The sequence below is a fragment of the Spea bombifrons genome, chromosome 4 (assembly GCF_027358695.1).
Source record: "Spea bombifrons isolate aSpeBom1 chromosome 4, aSpeBom1.2.pri, whole genome shotgun sequence".
NCBI lineage: Eukaryota > Metazoa > Chordata > Amphibia > Anura > Pelobatidae > Spea > Spea bombifrons.
In genome coordinates this window covers 32,039,742-32,062,859 of record NC_071090.1, presented here as the reverse complement: position 1 = coordinate 32,062,859, position 23,118 = coordinate 32,039,742, and the positions used below count along the sequence as shown (strand labels likewise).

Sequence of the window (23,118 nt, the reverse complement as noted above, 5' to 3'; positions counted from 1 at the left end):
TGTCACTTTTATCTTGGCTTTCCAATGGTAGAAGCAGTAGCTAAAGCAATTATGCCTTTTTTATGACCTTTGCTTACCCACATTACACCGATCTATGTGTTTTGCGGTTGTGAGCGTGAAGACCAGAATGCGGCTCTTCTTTAGCAAAGGAGGACATCCTTCAACTAAGACTTGCATCAATGATATGTGGTATTTTTTTTTTTTAAATGGATTTCAGAAATACCTATTGCCCCCCCCCACAAAAAAAAACAAACCAAAACAGCCCTTTAACCCCTTCAATCCCCTATAGATGTACCGGGACGTCCAAAAAACGCCCACTAAGAAAACCCTATGGACATACCGGTACGTCTAGCCCTTCGTGCAGGGTTAGACATTCAGCATATAAGGACACATCCCTGCCGCTGCACGGGAGACCAGGCTGTCGTTTGACAGCCTGGACTCCCCCCTGGCAGCAGAAGCCAGCGTCGCTGGCTTTCTGCTGCCCGATCTCCTTAACAGCTTCCGGCGCGAAGCCGGAAAACTGTTACAGATAGAAATGCCCGATCACGCGATCGGGCTTTCCCCTCCTGGTGACGTCACCTGACTCTAAATATAATTGGGTGCCCCCAAATATGATAGACCTAGTAATCCCTGCTTTTACTGGGACTCCTGGTATCAGATGTGACATTGATGCTAGTGAGCCAAATTTATAACCGTGATAAAAATGTGACTATAGACGAGTCCCTGGTCCTATTCAAGGGTAGACTGAACTTCAAACAGTATATCTCGTCCAAGCGCTCGAGGTACGGTGTAAAGTTATATAAACTTTGCAAGAGTGGGACGGGATATACTGTTTCTTTCAGAATCTATGAAGGGAAGGACAGTCACCTTGATCCCCCTGGCTGCCCACAATCTGTGGGTACTAGTGGGAAGATAGTGTGGGACCTGCTGTCCCCCTATTTGAATAAGGGCTACCACCTCTGGGTGGATAACTTTTATACCAGCCCAGATTTGTTTCATTTTTAATTTTTATAGCAGACCCCGGCATGTGGCACTGTTAGGCCAACCCGCAAGGGTTATCCTAAAAACCTTACATACCCAAAGCAGAGGCGCGGCACTATTATTATTATTATCTTTTACTTATATAGCGCCAACAGTTTACGCAGCGCTTAATACAATACATAAATTCAAGGGATATGACAAGACAAGAATTGACAGACTAAGACAAACCGATACATTTGGTGGAGAGAGCCCTGCTCGCAAGCTTACAATCTAGAGGGAAAATGGGGTGATAAACATAAGGCATAGAGAAAGGGTGAGAGGTATTGTGGTGGGAGTATCGATGACAAGGATGTTCTAGCAGCTAAGATGGTATGCTTCTCTGAAGAAGTGGGTTTTTAAATGTTTCTTGAATGTCGGGAGGGAGGGTGAATTCTGAAGGTTCCTTGGGAGCAGATTCCAGAGATATGGGGCAGCTCGAGTGAAATCTTGTAGACGGGAAAAGGAAGAGGTGACGAGTGAGGTGGAGAGCCTTAGCCCATGGGAGGAACGTAGGGATCGAGTAGGAGAGTATTTGCTAATGAGGTCAGAAATGTACGGAGGAGCAGTATTGTGGATGGCCTTATATGTCAGTACCAGGATCTTAAATTTAATTCTAAAGGTAATCGGGAGCCAGTGGAGGGTTTCACAGAGGGGGGAAGCAGAAGAGGAGCGACGTGCAAGGAAGATGAGCCTAGCAGCAGCATTTAGGATAGAGCACTACCAGTGCTCGGCGCACTCAGGAGCTGTTGGCCCTCAGGTACACTGACAGGAAGGATGTGTATATCCTCTCCACTATACACAACGAGAAGGTGGTACCTGTCAGTGTACGTGGGGAAGGTGATGCTCAGGGGCTCAAGCCTCAGTGCATCACCGATTACAACAAGAACATGGGGGGTGTAGATCTTTCTGACCAGTGTCTGCAGCCATACCTGGTGCTGCGTAAGACCAAGACCTGGTAAAAAAAGGTGGCCATTTACCTCACCCAGGTCGCCATGTACAACACATATCCTAACTTGCAGTTTAAGAATGTCCTGCGTCTTACCGGCAGGCATTTTCCTTCTACATTCCCCACCACTGGTGCCAAACAGAAGCCTCAGAAAAGATGCAGAGTCTGTTACAAAAAGGGTATTAGGAAGGACTCCTGTCCCTCTTTGCCAGGACTCTGCATCGATGAGTGCTTCATGATCTACCACACCAAGGTAGATTATTAAATTTCTGTTATAATTTTTTTTTTTTTGTGTGTTAGGGTGAGCCACAGGGGAGTATTTTCAATTGGCACAATTCCATAAGTTTTTTCCCTGCAAATTAAAAAAAAAACATAAATAACCATATGCATAAAAAAACCTATGCGTGTGGGGTATTTCCATAATCAGTGATCCAGTATGCCGGTACATTACAACTTATGCCCTGTAATGTCCAGAAAACCACAAAAAACTAGGCATGTGGGGTATTTCCGTAATCAGGAGAGGCGGCTGAACACTTTAGGCTGGATTTCTCTGCCATAACATATACCATGTGCAAAATATCCTCAGCAAGACAGATGTGTTGGCGAAAAAAGCACATGAAATTATTGTTCCGGCTGACTTTGGCAGTGATTGGCGGCCACATGGTTGCATGAAAATTGTCCAAATGCTCTTGATGAGACACTCTGGGTTGTCTGCTTTACGGAAATATATACTTTTATGGGCATATTTATAATTAGGGGGGTGCTAAACAGCCCCAAATGAAACATAGGTCTACTAAAGCAAAATGTGAAAATTTCACGTTTGGAATCTGTAACGCGCATGGTCCCGTTTGTGCCCTGTAATGTCCAGAAAACCACAAAAAACTAGGCATGTGGGGTATTTCCATAATCAGGAGAGGCAGCTGAACAATTTAGGATATATTTCTCTGCCGTAACACATACCCTGTACAAAAAATCCTAAGAATACTACAAAATACTAAGACGCGCTTTTTTCAACAACGCAGGAACTAATTTCTGTGGCCACCTTTGACAGTGATTGGTGGCCAAATACCTGCATGTAGAATGCCCAAATACCCCTGATAGGATAGCCTGGGTTGTCTGCTTTACAGAAATGTATACCTTTGTGGGTGTTTTTGTTTTATTTGTTTAAAATTAGAGTTACAGTCCCATCATACCTAATGTAAAAATTTTACGGCTTTGCATAAAGTAATGTACACCTTATAGTATGTTGGCTTTATGTGCTGGAAAAGTATGAAAATTCTATATAAATTAGGTATTTCTGAAATCAGAACACCTGAATTGATAAATTTGGATGGAATTTTCTGTCACTTTACCTATCTCTATCTTTCCTTGAAAAAACAATATATAATTTACATGGGTACACTATTCACAGGAAAAGTGAATAATCGCTGCACCGACATTGCGCAAAAATGGCAAAATTGCTCCGGGCTTTGAGGTACCAAAAACCCCTGGGATTGAAGGGGTTAAAGCACACAAGCACACGTGTTGGGCTCAATGCCCCTCTCTCAATGTGCAACATCCCTTTCTTTCTCGCTCTTTAGAAACAGCTCTTACAGAAATAGCGTGGCAATCAAATCAACACTCTAATTTCCAGTTACTCCTTGAAAGCTTAACGTGTAACTTATAATGTTCCTTAATGTGAAATGTATAAGGTCTAAATTAAAAGTTTACTATGAATGATACATTCGAACCAAGGGAAGCCTTGATCAATTAAGAATGCGAATGGTTACAAGCATACATCATATATTACACACACGCACAATAATTCAAAGTAAACACATTACAAAAATATTTTTATTTGATGGTGGAAGGGAAAAAACAAAAAACAAAAGCCAAAACTATGTATCCCCTGAATTCATAAACAGCCAAAGTTCTTACACCCTATCTGTTTCCCTAAAGGCTGGACAAGGTTCTCTACAAAATGACAATACCAAAAAAAAATAAAAAAATAAAAACAAACAAAAAAACACCTACATTTCAGATAAAATGAAGGTTAAAGTCAAAACCTCTAAAAAAATAAATACTCTACAAGCCTTTATAGTCCATTACTCAGCAAACCGTGTTCACACATTTACAACTGGCCCTACACAATAAAGGCCACTATAGGTTTCGTGCAGAGGTAGGTAGACGATGTGGCACCTCTTCAAATTGTTGTACGCACCTGGACTGGTGCCTGTAGTGTTCACCAAGTTATTTGCTTTGTGTGAGGTGGCTTTCGAAATAATTAATCCTACATATCAATAACATGTACTGCTAATGTAATTGAATAGATTTAAGACAACTGGAATAAATTAATAGTATCACTAGAACATACATTAAACATACAGTTACAGACATGAAAAATACCCACGGAAGACATTAGAATAGAACAAAAACAATACGACAAACTATTTTCTACGTGTGCTTTATAACATTAGACCCAGGAAACCATAGTTAGATTTATATCATATCCCGTGCTAAAATGTACACAACCCTTTATATTGGTTAAATTCCATTGAATAAAGTTTTCAAATGGATACCGCTATAGAATGATCTGAAGTAATAGCATAATAAATGCTTGTTACCACCAGAGGTTGAGGTGTATAATTTAATAATACATAGACTAGTTAACTGGAGTCCACATTGAAACATACACTGGATTCCAAGCAGGGCGCTCAGCCAAAGCAAGCATCATCTTTTCTTGATCACTGCTTTGTGCTGCTGCCCGGTTCGGGCTGCATGAAGCTTCTGAGGGTGAAATAATAGTGATGATAGCGAACTGAATCATTCTAATTCGCACCTGAGGATTCTGTGTTATACTTATTAAAAAAAAGTGATCTTAATAGTAACCATAGCCTATATCTATAAGGATCTATAACACCGCCCTCTATTCTTTCTGACCGTGAAATACTTGGAATCTTGCTCTGGTGTGTATGTTATGGATTTGTTATGTTTAACAGATTCTAATCTCATTGGGTGTGCAGAATGATGCATTTTTTAGTTACAGGAGTTAATTGATGAAACACCTGTATTTATTAAATCTGCCCTTGGCTGCCTCTACTAAAACCAAGAACAATTACAATGAAAGCTCTATTTAAGTCCCATTGTAGCAAAACATCAGTGTTTGATGATACTCAATAGGAGCTCTACTAAGCTTGGACAGGAAGCATTCCACAGTATACTTCCTGTTTTCGATAGAAGAATGCCAATAAGGAATGCCAGCATTCTATTCCAATAAAGAACTGTCTTTAAGCAGGGGGTACAAGTGTTTTAACTTCCACACAATTTTCATATTATTGCTCTTACTAGAGCAAAAAAATCCATTATAATTGACTAAATCCCAGTGGGGGACGTTGGCATCACACTGTAGACTGCCGAGTTGTTCAGCACAAACATAAGATGAGATAAGGCACTCTGTGATATAGTTAACCGGTGGTGGCTCCTCAAGAGTACCATGCTAGATACAAAATGCTCAGAAAAAAAACTAAAACACAATAAATAGAAGGGGAAATTTTCAGGGGAACATAAAATATTGTGGTCACTCTTGTGTCTCCATCGCTATGCCAACATGCGCATGGCGAATGGTGCGGCCATGTAATTTGTATCCATCTAGTCTTATAGCAGCCACGCTACCAAGCTTTCTTCCCTCTGCAGGCACATGGCAAACTACTTCATGATCATAAGGGTCATAGTCACTTCCGATTGGGGTCATTTTCTGCAGTCCATGTTTAGTGAAGACGCCCTGCAGCTTGGTGTCCACCTGAGAAAGGACATCACGCATATCCTTCAGCCCCTCCTCTGCTGCCTGCTCCACCGCCTGCTCAACCAGGTCTGCGACCTCCACCAGGTCACGGCAGAAGCTCTGAATCCCTAGAAACAAAACATACATACACATATAGTCAATACATATTACTTCTACCTTTACTACATATTGTACAAATCATGCGAGACTACCGCAGTAAAAATGGTTGCGTAACTCAGGTTGTATCATATGGCTTAAAACCAAATGCACATTTTTAGAAAAAGGGAAAAAAAAAATACACGTACAAGGAAAACTCTGCAGAAAAAGCAGAATGGTTTTTAAATAACCCGGAAGGGGGCAATTTCATGCTGGGATTTACCCCAGGGAAAAAAAAAAAAAAAAAAACAAGCGAGATGAGTGTAAGCCTTTTATCACAAACTAATAAATTTAAAAACAACCCACAGTTTGTGGTTTTCACTATGTAACCGAATTAAATGTTTTGGAGATATTTAGTACTTACTTCAGGAATGCAGAGATCATTGGGGTTTATTGAAGGAGCCTGATAACACTATAAAAAAATAGAGCTTCTCCTGTATGAAGGGCTTAGCTGACCCTTTAAGAAATGACCCTAAATGCCATTGTTTAAAAGGTGTTTCTATGTCTGCCCACACCTATTAAGAACCACTGATTAAGTCAACGATTAGATCAGCAAATTCACCGGATGTTGCTTTAATATACGTTCTGAAAATACTCACCAAATAGTTTTGCGTCCTCTACGAACTTTTGTGTTCTCTTCCGAACATTTGCAGAGTCAGCCAAGGCTCTACTGTACTGCTCCTAAAACATGACAGAGGTATTGAAACAATCCTTCCTGCCTAAAGCTAAATATGTGGTCATGGACACATCAGTAAAGAGCTAAAGAAGTTACTGTACCAGATGTGTTTTCACTAATATTGGAAACCAATATCTCCACCACATGGTATTTTGTCAGTGCCAGTGAGATGTTTTTCCTCCCCTGGACACAGGCAGTTCTTTTAAAAAAAAGCACAAGCCTGCTTCTGTGAAAAACTAGATTTCTTGGCATACGTCCAATACGCAGACAGCTTGCATTTAAGGCATGTACAGGATTGATGAGTTACTACAGCATTTTTTTTGTTTGGTATTTAGGTTATGTATATATGTATACACACACACACACGTGTTTTTTTTTTTTCTTTTCACTTTTAGGGTAACATTTTACCCAAGGCTTGAAATGCACATACTTTCAATTGTATCACTTCTTCTTCTAGCTTAAGTGCTTTCCTCTCCAGTGCCCTCATGGCATATGACTGCCTCTCATCCACAGTAGTCTCATCAATGGTGGTCTGGTCACCAGCATTTCTCTGCTGAGCAGCAGCGCTAAAGGCACACAAAGGGTTCCTGAAGCAAAAATATACATTTTGGTGAGAAACTGGTACAAAACTTAATAAAAGACAGCACATTATACATATGCAACACACTGTGTGACAAACCACAACAAATCCCAATTTTACTTTTTTTTTAGTTTTCAGCTCAGTTTAATGTTTTAGGGTGTATATGGGTCCCGATGGTCCTAACAAGGCGATAATATATGTAGGGAAATGCAGGGAGTATAACATAGAAGTATGAAGCCAAACTCGTCTCCTGGAAGACAAGGAGAAGTAGGACAAGGAAGAGGCAAGTCCACTGCGGTGATTCTGTTGACACCCTCCAAGGGGGAAGGGGGACAAAACCATAAAGTTCAATTCCAAAATAATGCCCCAGCGGGGACAAGGGTAAGTTACAACTACAAATAAACCAATCCCGTTCCTGGGATCAAAAAATACCCTTATTATAACCCCACCCTAAAACATGACTTTTATTAATATGTTTATTAAAAGGTATAACCAAAAAAAGATTTTTAAAAACACCAGTGTCACCAGTCCTACCATAAAAGGTATACGTCACAGTAACATAAGCTGGGTAACACTAATATTAGGTCGTACATACTGTTGATGGCTGCAGTCCTAACAACAGAAATAATTCAATTATGACCAGTGACAGAGGCTAATTAAAAACTCAGACAAGTAGCCCCCCTGACATGTTTCGCTCCTCAGAGCTTCATCAGAGGTCTGGGCTAATTAATTTTTTGGTTATACCTTTTAATAAACATATTAATAAAAGTCATGTTTTAGGGTGGGGTTATAATAAAACCATAAAGTTCTCCCCTATGCTGGCACGTATTGAAAGAATAATTGTATCTATTAAACAGAATTGTCAAAAAGGTCACATACTCCGTATTAATAACTTCCTACTCTGTCAATAGCATGTTGAGAAATATCCAATAGGTTAAAAGCAGATGACCTTTCCACATTCCTTTTCCGACCACAACCTTTAGTGGAGATCACTTCCTTCCCTCCCAAAGGACTTTGGTTCCCATTTTATTTGTTCTGTTTTTTCTTAATACATGTGGGTAGTTGGTTTTTTTTTTACCTTGTGAAACATAACATATGTCAGAGATCTGGCGCAACACAACAGGGGGAAAAGAGGCTCCAAAAGTTTATTTGGCTAGTTTTGATGTGTTTTATACATTCTACTCTATGAATGACTTTTCTTTATGAGGAGTAAAAAAACTAAAAAGCCCGCTATATCCTATTGAATTCATACTTAAGACTGAAATAGTACCACGTGTAACAAATCAATTTTGAGACATTACACTGGATTTCCCAAGAGAACAGGGGTGGTCTCTAGATGCTCTAGCTCGACCACCAAAGATCACATGGCAATTCAAATATAAATACCCCAGAAGCACCAAGACAATTAGTTTGTCAGAAGTTTTGAAAGCACCAATCTTTCCAGCTAACCCTTTGCCCTTTAAAAAACAGATAATTAGAGGCATAGTAACACTGCATGAGGGACACAATAAGTAATTTATACCAAATTCAAGACTAATTTATAGTATCAGTGTCTTAAGGGACACTCCAGCCATTATTTGCACTTTATTATATATGACAGCTGGGAGATCCCTTTAATTTTACATGGCATCCCCCCTTGCAAACGTCCGAGACATCTCCTTAATTACGATATACTTACCTCCAGTTAGCTGTAGAGCTGGTTCTGCCATGGGCGGAGGTCTATTAAGACCCCCCCCATGTGCATGTGTGGAATGCATTCCTATAGATTTCAATGGGAACATTTTTTGCCTCTAATTGGCTGCTTCAAGCTACCAATCGGTGACATGAGTTGTTGCACAAACGAGGAGAGATGTAACCTCTGCCTATGGTAGCTACCTTGTTTTTTTTTTTTTTTTTTTTTTTATATGTATGCATTCTTTTAGAGCGGGGCTGTTAAGAATTTTTTAAAATATGTTTAACATACTTGCATTGAATACAAAATGTAAAAAAGACAAGTGTGACAAATGTATAAATTATATAGCTATATTTAGGACTGCAACTAACGATTATTTTCATAATAGATTAGTTGGCCGATGAATTGCATAAAAAAAATATTAAATTCTCATTTATTTAAAATAACTGGATGTTAAAAAACAAACAGCAGAAAAAAAAAACCAACAACTTGGCTTGCCACACTACCTCCCAGATATGCCACTCCACCCTCCCCACATATGCCTTATACCCCCTGATATGCCTTATACCCCAGTATACCTTATACCCCCAGATATGTCACTCAGTCCTCCCCAGATATGCCATAGTGCCCTCATAGATTTACAGACTCTGCAGTTCACAGCACACTGACACAATACTTTTATACATAAATACAGTGTTAATCTTCACTCCCCCCAGGATTTAGATTCCCCTCCCTTTACCTCTAACTGCACCTTAAGTTAATTCAATTCAGTTTATTCAATTCATTAAAGTTAACACTCAGTCCTCAGCATTAAATTAACCCTAAACACCCCATCAACCAAAACTGCAAAATTAACCCTAAACACCCCACCAACCATAACTGCCCCTAAATTAACCCCCACCTGCCCTAACTTTCAGCCACCAAATATTAATTTTATACTCAGATGAGTGTCACAGCCATGTGGACACTATAGGAATTGGGCGGGGCCAATTTTCAGAGTGACTGCAGGGAGGGACTGGGAGAAAGGGGCAGGGCCAATCAGCAGTGACTGCAGGAGGGACTGGTAAGCAATGTTCCATCTAATTTTTCTTAGTTGGCGTGCGCATAAAATTTCACTTGTGCAAAAATTTTCACAGAGCAAAAAGTTTGTGCGCACAATATCCTCACCGCATAAAGTTTCCAAAAATTTTTTTTTCTTTTTTTGGGAAAAACTGTTTTGCGCTCTCTAAAAAAGCTATGTGCGCGCGCACAAGCGCACAGCTTAGAGGGAACACTGCTGGTAAGTAAGAACTGCTGTGAGTCACACTGAAACGGATTATAAAACGAGGAGTATTTTTTCCCCAGAGCATTTGCTCTGAAAAAACCCTCATTTTATAATCGATAAAAATGTATTCATCTAATCGATAATGAAATTCATTGGCAACGATTTTCATTATCGATTAGTTGTTGCAGCCCTAGCTATATTATCTGGCTTTTGCCCTCAGCAACTGCGTGAACCTTGACAAATAGATGCTCCTGCGATACATTGTGTCTATAGTGTATTCCAGGGCACACAAAGCTACAGAAAAGCCTCCCTGAGGGTATTTAAAATGAGAACAATCCTTTCTTGAAGCATTATCTTCTGGTCATAATGGTCCTTTCTAGTCCTTGGTTTGATTGTTGTAGTCACGGAGGGCAGTCTCAGATGGTCCTAGTTGTGATTTAAATTGCCATAGTCAGGTTCTAAAGGCTACTTAATTTCTGGTGTTTTGTGAGAATTTGACCCTCCTTGTCCCCAATTCATCAGCTCAGTCTTTGTTTAAACATTCATGAAGGCCAATAACCTGCCAACGTGAAACGTTACTGGGCACAGAAGTGGACATGCTGATGAAGAAAGAGACCTCTGAGAACAGTGAAAAGGGTATTTAACACAATTTAACAGCACTATCCTCTTTGTAGTTTATTTTACTAATCAGACCATCGCACTGCGGCTAGTATACTGTCGACTGTCTGACCAGAGAACAGGTCAAGGCCTAATTAGGAGAACATACTCAACAGAAATCTATGCTTTATTATAATGATGTTCTGTGTGAAAAGCTTCCCCCCAGGCCGTGGAACATTCACACGTTAATAGGAAACATAGCTTCCTAAGTCTCTTGAAGGTAGCGCAAGAATTCTATGTATACGTCGAGTCCTATAAACTAAATCAAACATGCAGAACAATATACGGTAGTTTTAATCCCCCACAAAAATATTACACAACAGATCATCACACACATATCTTTATCAGATATGAACTATTTTACTATTCTTAGTTCCTGGATTATGCCACTGCCTACACCGACTACGGCACGCGACATTTACTCCAAAGAGGGATTATATAATAGAAAAACTATATAATATTACCGTTGTTACAAGTTTCTAGCTAGAATTCCCCAGAGTGACACCTTGAGAAAAAGGTTACCATTCCGGCTCAGGTTACGTCTGCATGCATTCACTTCTCCAGCTCTACTTTCCACAACATTTTTTTTTCCTTTCCTAGGAAATGTGGCGTGAATCTTTCAGCTAGGCTACGTGATAGAGAGTCTGTGTACAATGGATTCTCAGCTGGGCAAATTCCTCCTCCCCAGCTCCCTCCCCAAATGCAGCTGTGCCTCTCTAGAAAAAAAAAGCAGGCCTTCCAGAAGCTCAGGTAAAACAAATGTCACAAAGCAGACAAGAACTGCCGGGCTTCAATGGCCAGTCTTTGGTCTTGTGGGGGGTGGAGGGGGATGTTAACCCTTTCATGTCCTCTGCCCTGCCTCCAGAAAAGCTTGAACGCCCCCCTGTTTTACTCTATTTTTAACCTGGGGCAATTCTCTGTTTCATCACCTACTAATAAGTGCTCTTATGGCCAGAAGGATATCGGACGTAACACCAGTCTTGTGGTCCTTTCTGCTGCTGATGGGAAGCTTTACACAAAATAACTTCCGTAATTCAGACTTCCACTAAAACACATGACACAAAGTGTAAAAAGAAAACAATCACGCCAAAGAGAACATAAACTCTTGTATAGCAGTAAGCAGCAGGAGAAAGCTCTACTGCTATCTGTATGGAGATTTACGAAGCACTGCTGGGCTTCCAAATAATAATTAACTATTTGTTTCTGGGTGATTTATTTAGTGTGCAGTGCATTGTGGGTCCCATTAGAAGAACACTGTTTAACGTGTGAACCCCATACCCCATGACATTACACTGCAGCCTGATATACTTAATAAACTAATGTAATGCCTTCACAGGTTTAAAAAAAATAAAAAATAAAAATCATATCCGTATTAGACTGCCACCTTATTGGAAATCCGCCGATGTACCTTCCCATTTCCAGGATATGTATGATTGTTATATTATCTATGTTGACGTGCCCCCGCCAACCTTTGTAAGGTTGTGGAGATGTGAATGGGAGATCAGGACAGGACCATCGATGTGCTAACTTTGCCATCTAATGCCTCCTTAGGGTAAAACAGTCTGTTTTAAAACAAATTAAGCAATTAATCAATCTGGGGTGAGACATAAGCTGTGTGTTTTTTTTTTATGAATTTGCTTATTCGTAGAACAATGTGTATCATTTCATCAAGCAGTAACCAACAATTCAAATACATGGATATATACCATATGTGTAGATTCTTTAAGCAACATGGTAACTCTATGCAGCCGGCTTAACAGCAGATCCCCCTTATCAGCTCCTTAGGACAGACACAGGCGACATTTACACTCAGTTCCACCCAAAAACCGTCTCCAAGCCTGGGTGTGACTAGTCAGCTCTGGCAGTTCAGCAAAATTAAGAGGCCTGTAACAATACCTCGTTGCAACCCAAAGACACCAGAACCTCGGCCACAAGACATGGAACTTGTAGCCCACCTCCAGTTACCGATACATGTTAATGGGCGGTCGGGATAAGGGAAGCCGCCTACTTGATGAGATTTAGGGTTTGTTTTTTTTTTGTACAATTCTACAAGATACATATTGATCAAAAGCTAGAAGTCTGCTTTTCTATAATGCCCGATTGACACTTAAAGCAGACCAAGGAAGCATCTGATCGACTTCAACAGGCAAGTAAAGACTTGAACGGTTTTACTAAATAGTCCACTTTAAGAACCCACTTAAAACTTGACAGCCAGCTAATAGATATCTATATTAAACATGACTGCATGTGAGGCGTATGCAGCCGTCCTTTGACAGGAAACATTTAACAACACCCCGAGATCACAGGTCTTCCACATCCCCAGGGTGTCAGGGTCCAGTGGCAGTAAATATTTATGTTACCGCCACGCAGCAGCCAGGACAATGAGACAACTGGCTCTCCGCGGGAATCACACTACATGCCACAGACCGGAAGTCCCCTATTAACAACATAAAACAACACATACAATGGAGAAAGAGCTTGGCTCATATTGGGGCAATTTTTCTAATTAGCATTAAAAAGTAAATTACAATTTCACTCCACTGGAGCAAAAATCTGATAAAGAAAACAATTACGGAATTCTGGGATTATTTCGCAAGTAAATTGGACCATTACACCACCCACAGAGCTGCCTTTAAATGTCCATTATGAAAAAGATAAAGTGGTAGGTCATTATATACAAAAATACACCAGTACAAATGGTATACAATTCCCATCAAAAACAGTCATCAGTTTCCATAGTTCATCCCCAGCTACTACCTGTCCAGAGTCTAGGACAAACTGTCTGGGGAATATACTGATGAAGGAAGGTTTATGGCTTTATTTGAGACAGCAATAGAAACCTGTACACTTCTTTCAGCAGTATATAGCATACTAAGGCCGGCTAAAGGGCTTTGTGACAAAGAAAAATGTGCCTTTTAGGGCCCAGCTCAAGAAGATGAGCTCATAGATGAACAGAGAGGAACTTTGCACTCATTGGGAATTCTTTAGATGCCTTAAGAAATAATCACTCGGGCATCTTTCAGGCTGTTCTGAAGCCGCTTCCCAAGAATATGCAACAGCCATTAAACAGGGTTCTCAAAAAAAACCAAACTTTTAGGTTTCTTATACACTTAAGAAACCTATCATAAAGATCTCAACAGTATTTTTATTGTAGCTGATGGGATGGTTCCTAGCCTTCATTTTTAGATGAAGAATTTACACGGCCCTAGACCTTTCTTCTCTATGATTTTTAAGATCACTTTAAAATACAGGTCTAGAAGCAAACTTAAGTACACAGACAGAGAACCAATCTACCATGTATATCAGGCACAGGGGATCTTTGGTATACCAGCGTGGGACTTCAAACTACCATTCTAACTATCCGGTGGAGCAAGTGCCAAAAACGCCAAAATAGTGTGCCTGGACACAGCGATCTTAAATAAACTGTGTAAAAACATACACCTGGCCGTGCAAAACTGCTTAAATATTCAGCATATACAAAGACCACCATGACAATCCTTAAAGCCAAACAGGGCTTGCCTAAACAATTCATGGAAAAAAAAGCCAGTTAACAGATACTGGAATGAAATACTCCTGCACTGGAGAGATTAGGCGACATAGAGAGAACAGAAACTCTATAAAGCAATAGACAGCAACTCTTCCTCTGCTGTAAGAGAAGGACCCAAATATTAAAGTGATGCGAATATAGCTATCGTACGCACCTCAGAAAATGCCCCAACGCCACACTTATTACCCAGCCACACTGTACGATCATCACTCACAGCAATAATCGCCACAAAGCGATTACAAGAAATAATGGACCTTTTAACTTGCTTTACAACAAAACGAACGTTGTATATAATGCATAGTATTTGCCTCCCTCCACGTACGTGACACATGACTTGATCCACTAGCCACCCACTCTCCCTCTCCGCCTGCCTGCCACAGGGATGCGGCTCTCGCCCTGTATTCGCACGGGTGGTCTGCTACAGCTCAATGCCCACTTCGGGGAGTTGGATAACCCGCACCGACACATTGTGTTAAATATGAAGCAGGTACACCACGCTCCATCAGCTTCCATACTGCGCTTTCCATGCCCTTACTATGCAAATACACATACTTATAAGGCAGCCATAGACAGGGCTCCGCACCCAATTCCAAGGGGACATGTATTGCATCAACCCATGTTGGCTTTCTTATTGCTTACCTGACGTGCCTGGAACTAAATGTCAGAAAAATCCCAAGCTGGTCCGCAGCAGCCCTAAGCCGTAACCCTGCCATGTTCATCATCACTTTCCTCACTAATGCCGTTACGCGCATGCGCGATGTTTTACAACTCATTGACGGGGCAGCACTCCCAAGGCGGCCAATGGGGAGTAGGGGTGGAACTACAGCTCCCGGCGAGCACCGCGACAACATCGTTACACGCTGTATTAGGGATTCCGACGGGTGCTTAGTTACGCCAGTAGTAAAGAAGCGCTATGGAACTGTGAACGCGTTATACGCTTATCCTGAATAAATTATAGTTTCATAATATTATTGTAATTAGTTCCTATTATTAATATAAAGAATTCACTTGTATGCTAGCTTTATGCTAAATAAAGCAACATTTACCAGGGAAGCATGCATCAGTGTTGGTTGGAAAATGCAAGGAAAATAAATTGAACAGTGCAACCAACATCATAGAAATCATAATATTGAGCAATCTTATTATGAAATACATTTACAGCAGTCACCATGGTAATGGGTGGAGCGTTCTGTTTGGTTGTGCTGCGGATTGACCTTGCTGCATGTTCATCCATGTTCTGTCAAATTAGGGGCGCTGCCTGATGGGCACACTGACCCATACTAAAACTGTCAAGGTCAATATAAGGACATGTGGTGTAGCACCATCTCACTATGGTTGCTACAGTATCTAGTTGGTAATATAGCAGGAAAAATTGGTTGAAGGTACATAATAGCCCTCATATGCACTTTAATCTCATACTCCTGGACCTCTCTGCGGCTTTTGATACTGTTGATTACCACAACTCATTTGGCCTTCAGTATCATCTATATGCAGATGATACCCAAATCTACCTGTCTTCTGTTCTCTCTTTGTCTCTCATGTCCCATATTACCAACTGGTTGTCTGCTATTTCTTCATGGATGTCACAACGCTACCTGAAACGTAATCTTTGTAAAACTGAACTCATTATCCACCTTCCTTCCATCTGCACCCCGATACCTAAATTCTCTATCACAATTAACAACAAAACTATCTCTCCTATTAACCAGGCCTGATCCTTGGGGTCATTCTCGATTCAAACCTATCCTTCATGCCTTACATTCAGTCCCTAGCCAGATTCTGCATTTTGCACCTAAAAAACATCTCTCCCATCTGCCCATTCCTCACCCAAGAATCCTCAAAAACTCTGGTTCATTACTTTATGATTTCCCATCTTACTATTAAAACACTCTTCTGGTTGGTCTTGACTCTCTCCTCTGCAGTCTGTCCTAAATGCTGCTGCAAGGCTCATCGTCCTTCCCCACTATGTGAAATCTTCCACTTACTCCCTATTACCTTTAGAATTAAATTTTAAAACCTAACACATAAGGCCCTCCATAACACTTCTCCTCCATACATTTCTGCCCTCATAAAAAATACCTACTCGATCTTTATGTTGATCCCGTGGGCTAAGGCTCTCCTCCTTACTTATTACCTCTTCCTTTTCCCATCTACAAGATTTCCCTTGGGTTGCCCCATTTGGAATCTACTTCCACCGAACCCTAAGCATTCACCATCCCTCCCAACATTCAAGAAACATCTTAAAACCCACTTCTTCAGAGAATTATACCATCTTAGCTGCTAGAACTTCCTTGTCACTGATACAACCACCACACTAACTCTCACCTTTCTCTGTTCCTTATGTTTTTACTCACCCCAAGATTGTAAGCTTGTGAGCAGGACTCTCTACACCTAATGTATCGGTTTGTCTTAGTCTGTCAATTCTAGTCTTGTCATACCTCTTGAATATATGTATTGTAAGAAGCGCTGTATAAATAAAAGATAATAGACGAGTGGTCATTCTAAATGTCTTCCATGTAGTCCCATGTCTGACAGTATGTGTTGTGTCTGACAGGCTCACAGTCCTTCTAATGCAGTGTAAAGCTTAAATAGGTCAGTTGGGAAGATCAAAAATCTCTCTTGTAACCGGCCCATTGTGTGGCAGGACACTGGTGGGCTTGATCGCCCTCTGGTTTTGTAACAGGGGGGCTGTCGGCATTGGCCTGGATACGTCACTAACTGCTTCTCAAGCCAAGAAAAATACTTTCTGTGCAGCACTAAGAAAAAAAAATCTTTTACACACAAAACCCTACGATTACCATAAGGGAAATAGTTCAAGTAACTTTATGCTTCACAAAGACTAGTTGGTAACAATAAAACAATGGGAAGGGGGACATCAATATCCTTCCCTTAAGTGTTTGAAGCTCAGCTGGTCTAACTTGTATAGGCTTCCCAACTGGCGTGCAATTTTAGTCTTCAATAGATGCACCATAAAAAAGACAATATTATGGCAGATGTAGTTATGCTGTGGAGGCTATCGGACTATGATGCTTGTCAGAGTCTCCTGCATCTTCATAGACACACTTCATTATGTTAGTTCATTTTTGGCAAGATGAGACCACCTAAGTCAGTATTTTGTAGGTTATTTAAAAAAAATATTTATGGCCAGGAGAAGAAGAAAACCTCCTCTGTCACCTACAACTAAGCAGTAGCAGTATACACAATATTACATACTTCCATTGTATGTAATACGCTTAATAATGAACACTTTATTCTGTAGATTTCTGTTGGGCGTATGGAGAGTTTCCATTTTTACACAGGATGGTCATTATTCTAGAGCAGACCTGAAACAATGTTATTTTAGTAACCCAAGGTTTACTAAACTAGGGTCTCTGTATAAGAAACATGTATCAAAATACATCCATGTGTATACATCTTTATATGTCGTGACAGCTTTTATACGTTTCGATGTAGAATTTTAAGCAATTATGAAGAGGTGCTTGAATGTGACAAGACCAACAACCCCTAGAGGTCATTTCCTGCCTGGTGTAACCAAAGATGCAATTCAACTAACATCTCCAGTGGATATTTACACTGATGATTATATATGGCTGTTAAAATCCAAAAGCTGTTGTACACACATGCTGCTCCAACTGGTCTATATCGCAGTGTCCAGAGGGCAAGAAGGAACATACTTTTCTACTCAGGTGCCTCAGTGGCTGATGTGTCGGAAAGACTTAATATACAAGGCTTGTGTATAAAGATTTGTTTAAGGAAATTCCAGACTAGTGAAAGTAAATTGAAGTGGTTCCTTCAGTGCTGTGGGCTTAACTGACACTTTTTTGGACCAGTGTTATGTAAATATGGCTTTTTAGTCTACTAAATCACTATGTTAGTAGTCAATACGCAGGGTTGGTCTTTGTTTTGTGTTATGGTGCGGCGAGGGAGATACGCATTTCAAAACCTTGAGTTGAACTTGCTAACCCCATTTTGGGCAACAAAGAGCCACCTTGCAGATATTTAACTGAAACGTGTCAGACAACTGCCTCCAACAGCAGAAATACATACCATGGACCCTGTACAGCCCTGCCCCATCCACCTATGCAAACATAATGCCACAATTCAGTGAGCACAATCCACTCCATAGATAATGCAACCAAATTGTCAAACATTTATCTTAGCACTGCTGCATGCATCTGATGAGTGGGATCCAACGCGTTATTATAAACATTTTATTTCTGTTGAAGTAGTAAATTCCACGTTAATCCGTTTTATAGCTCTGTTATAAACCAGTTGATTTATTGTTGTAAAAACAAATGTATATATCCAATCTTCCTGTAAGATAGAGAACCTCTCCAGCTATAACTTTGTAAATTTCAACATAATAAGGGAGTAGTAACACCATTACCTAATTTATTGCAAATCCTTTCTTAAATCTAAAAAACCTAGAATCAACTCTAGAAAACCACAAAAAAGAAGAACAGAAAAGTGTTTGTTTTTTTTTTAAGTTAGCTATTATTATTATTTGTATTATTAGTTGATGCAAGAAAAATGTTATTTGAAATGTGAATTTACAGCTCTTTTTAAATTGAATTTATTAGCCTGGATGTCCAAATTCTTCTTTTTAATTAGCAAAATATCAGCAATTTAAATGTTTGATAGCAAAACATAATCTGGATTGGTACGTTTCAATTATTTACCTGGGCAACAATAGGGATTTGCAGGCATTGTATGTGAAACATTGCATACAGTGCCAGACTTCATATGTAAACTGTAATATATGTATATAAAATCAGGTGTGGACGTTGACACTACTCTAGAATACTCTACTCTAGATTACTCTAGATCAAACCGTGAATTGGAGAACAGTGAAAGTAAGCAATGGAAACCTGAAAATGTTATTTCAAGTGCTTCTCATTAACATAGAATAGTATACAATCCAGCACCTGTATAACAGGATGTTGAACGACACCACGCAAGGCTCTGTCAACATAATATTTAGGCGTTACATTTCCTAAAGTTATGTGTATTCTCCCCAGAGAGTAATATAAAACACAAGATTATATATAATGTCAGGGTCCATTGTTGTCAAGTGAAAAGTCAGGATTGGAAGTTTTATTTTGAGGGTTTTTTTTTTAGCGTTTCAACCAGTAATTAAGTAAACCCCAATATAAATGTTTCCGAGTACATTCTTCACAATATGTGTGTGTAGCATAACACTTTTAAGTACAAGGGAAATTGCAATTTGCATACTATATGCATATGCTTGGGGGGGGGGGATTCGGCAGAATCCCCCACCTCCACTTTCAAATACACTGCTTCTTTTTTGTTCGTGAAACCCTTTTTTGCAAGGTGCCTGAGGTCAGTCTCCTGTTAAAACATCTAAGAATTTGAGCACAGTTAGAGGATATAGTCAACTGATTATATAGGAGTGAAATGGCAACTTACTTTACAAAGTACTATGGTGAAAAATCAAAGATATGAAGAAAAGGGTTGTATTTAGTAGTTTGTGTAATTAAGTGTCAATTAAGTTATCACTTAATTTGTATCAAAATTGGAGGTCTTCAAAAGCTGATTGAAGATACATGAGTAACAGGTGCTGCTCAATTGGTAAAAAGTCAAATTTTTAAACTAGAGGTATGGTGCTGGTGTCAGTAGAGGCCATGGCAGTAACCAGATCCCCAAGACTTTTTTTTTCGTTTTCGTTTTCGGGGGACCCTTCCTTTCCTCCTTGGCCAGTGGCCTGCAGTAAAGCCATAAACCCATGATGATCAGTGCCAGCTAGCTCATCATCTGTGTCCGGACAACATGTCCCTACGTTCAACAAAGTAGACAAATGTCAGTCCAGGTAGGTGTAAATATATCTAAAATTAATGCATTTGTATAAGAAATCATATTTTTTATGATTTACTGCTTATTTGAAGTGACACATCTATAGCTACTCCAAATAATCATGGGAAAACCATCTATCATTCAAAATCTTGCTTCACTCAGCCGGTCAGGCTTGAGTCGATTGGTAGACTTTCTTGGCATTTTGGTGCTAATGTGAGCCAGAACTGGGCTGGAACACACGACCTCCATCGATGTGATATGGGTCTTACAGCATCATACGTGTCCTGTGTAGAGATCTCTATTGTATTCAGCTTGTCTTTTGGCCCTGCAACATAGGTGGAGGATGGGCTCAGTAAGATTAAGAGATGTACTCTGCATCATCCTATTTGCAGATTAGTATCTGGATAAGCTAAACTGGCCTCATTGTCCTGCTGATAGAGCACAGCATGGACTATTGTGGCTCTGCTGTCAGTGGAACAGGAGCGTTTTGATATGCTGATTACACACAGAACTGGAATGTTACAGATGTTGCGATGAAGGACACAGAGGCACCATGTGACTGGCAAACAAAGCATTGGAACTACCAACACTAAATCTCATTTAAATCATAAGGCTTTTTTACATCCAGCTTGCGTGCTCATAGCTTTCACTTGGTGTGTTTATACTAAAGGCACAGCTAGCATTTTTTTTCCCATGTATTGAAGTTAGTTTTTTTTTTTTTGCTAATGACCAATTCCCACAATGCCAGAGAAAAAGGCTATTTATTTTTTTAATTGCATTTCTTGCAGAGGGTTAGTTGTACTAGAAGAAATACATAACCCCTGCATTTGGATATGGAATACTCATTGATATTCATATAGCTACTCATTGATAGTCACAGAGCTGTCATTAGTTTATGAGCTTCTTGTTCTGCTGAAAAAAAGAAGATCCTACGTTATGTTTCACATTCTGTACATCACTTTCAGAGAGGCAGAAAACCAACTATTTCAAGGGATGTTATCATGTATCAACAGTCTTCCTAACATTGTAGAGCAGTAACCATGGAGGTACCCATAGAATCTGTGGGAACAGGCCATGAGATGTTTCTTGCCCATTGCCATGGTAACACACATGTAACCCTTTTCCAAGCCCTGCCACTTAAATCAAACAACATATTTAGCCCTTTCGGTTCCAGAGTTTCAAGGAACTTGGTGCTCATCCTTGATAAGAAAATTATTAGTTATAGCTGTAATCCTGCTGTGAATAGGTGGTCACATTGCCCAAAAATTTAGGGTCTGTTTCTGTTGGTTTCACACTTCAGTAATATCCTGAAAGGTGACAGAGCCCTTTGGGTCATAGGAGAATCCACAACTCAGGGAACTTGTGATATGTGACATCTGGGTTTATTCACTAAAGGGAGTGTTGTCAGTAGAGTTTGCAGGAGTTGTGGTTTTAACCATCACTATTCATTGAGAAGGCCCAACACTTGCAAGTTCCTTCAGCAAAATGTGCTTAGCTGGTCCTATATTAACCAATGTGTAAGGAGACTTTGAAGAAATCTTGCTGATTTAACTATGCATTACACAGGACCAAACTCTTCCTGCAGTAGAAGTTGGGTTGGACCTTCATAATGTATAGTCAAGGAGTTAAAACCACAAGTCATCTGCAGATTTTCCTCTCAACACCCACTTTAGTGAAAAAAAAACAACATTGAGCATATGTATTGAGTTTGAAATCGACCCTTAAAAAAAATAAAAAAAATATGATCCTGCTTTATTTATAGAAGCTTTACGGGTTTTGGTGTAACAGCGAGTCTGTCCCTACATATGCAATAACATGAGGTGTAAGTGTCACGCACAATAAATATAGTGTGTTCATTCATAGGCTTTTATGCTTGAATACATACAAGAAAGATTTATGGAAAAGGGGACATTGCAAAAATCATGTAATTCTTATCACAGTCTTTCTTCTGTTATCAAAAAAAGAACCATGGAAGTCCATGAGTGTCAAGAGGGCCGACATATAGTTGAGATTAACCTGTTTGTAGCATTCAGATAGGGATTGATCCATGTGGATAGCTGGGTGGTCCTATATGACAACCATTGTAAGAGAGGTCAGGTGGTGGAGGACAAAGTGATAAGGCCATCAGTGTTATTCCTGCCCTGCCCCCGAACAAATTCTATTCATACAAAATGTCTCTCCCTTTAGATAAATGTTTCTTAATCCACGATCCACGCACCACCAGTTCTTTTAAAAGTTGACTTTCAAGAGGATAGGAGGGTCTTTAGAAAAGTGTCTGAACACGATAAAGCAGAATTTAGGTTAATTTAGCTGGAAGTTTGGTGAATTCTGTTAAACGGACACTCCAGTACTTTAATGTACGCAATAGTTGATTATGCCTTTTAAATGATTGTTTTCTCGCCTTTTAAAAGGAATGGAGGGATTCAGCAGAATCTTCCTACCCTCCTGCCCCCAAGTTCCGCTGTGTTTGGATATGTTGGTTGCACAAGCTCATCAATTTTGACAGGGATCCCTTTATCCCCCCCACCTTTCGAATCTGAAAACCATTACACCTAGGAACGTTTGGATTAGGTATTAAATGCTTACGCTACACACACACACGGTAAATTGTACCTATTGTATAGGTTTTTTTTATCTGTTTTTCTTTTCTGCTTTGGTACACTGGTGCTGTAAATTCTGTAATAATTACATATAAATTCACCTTAGAATATACACAATCCGAGTACGATGTCGCACGCCTACCCCCTTGGTTGTTTTCCTCTGTGATCTTGAATGACTGATCCCCAACAAACCCGCGCTAATTTGATTTCTATTTACCTTGAGGGAAGCGAGTGATTGATCATCTGTGTAAACAACTTCACAAGGAGACAAGACAATTTGACTGCAGCCGCGCAGACAAAATGACTCTGACCTCCCACAGCACAAAAATCAGTGAACTAAAAGTTTAACACATTTTCAAGACACTAAAGCCTCACTTCACTTATTAAAACTGCATGTCATTTTTTTATTATTTCAATCTGTATATTTTT

At 39.9% G+C, this 23,118-nt stretch overlaps 1 protein-coding gene across 1 annotated transcript; it reads right to left on the bottom strand.

Moving 5' to 3' along the window:
• Nucleotides 1-5,522: 5,522 nt before the first annotated feature.
• GRPEL2 (GrpE like 2, mitochondrial) lies at nucleotides 5,523-15,021 on the bottom strand. Its single transcript, XM_053464547.1, has 4 exons — nucleotides 14,918-15,021; nucleotides 6,989-7,145; nucleotides 6,482-6,563; nucleotides 5,523-5,854 (listed from the first exon to the last, which is right to left on the bottom strand). The coding sequence occupies exons 1-4, from the start codon at nucleotides 14,998-15,000 to the stop codon at nucleotides 5,523-5,525; spliced, it is 654 nt and encodes a 217-aa protein (XP_053320522.1). The 5' UTR covers nucleotides 15,001-15,021.
• Nucleotides 15,022-23,118: the final 8,097 nt, after the last annotated feature.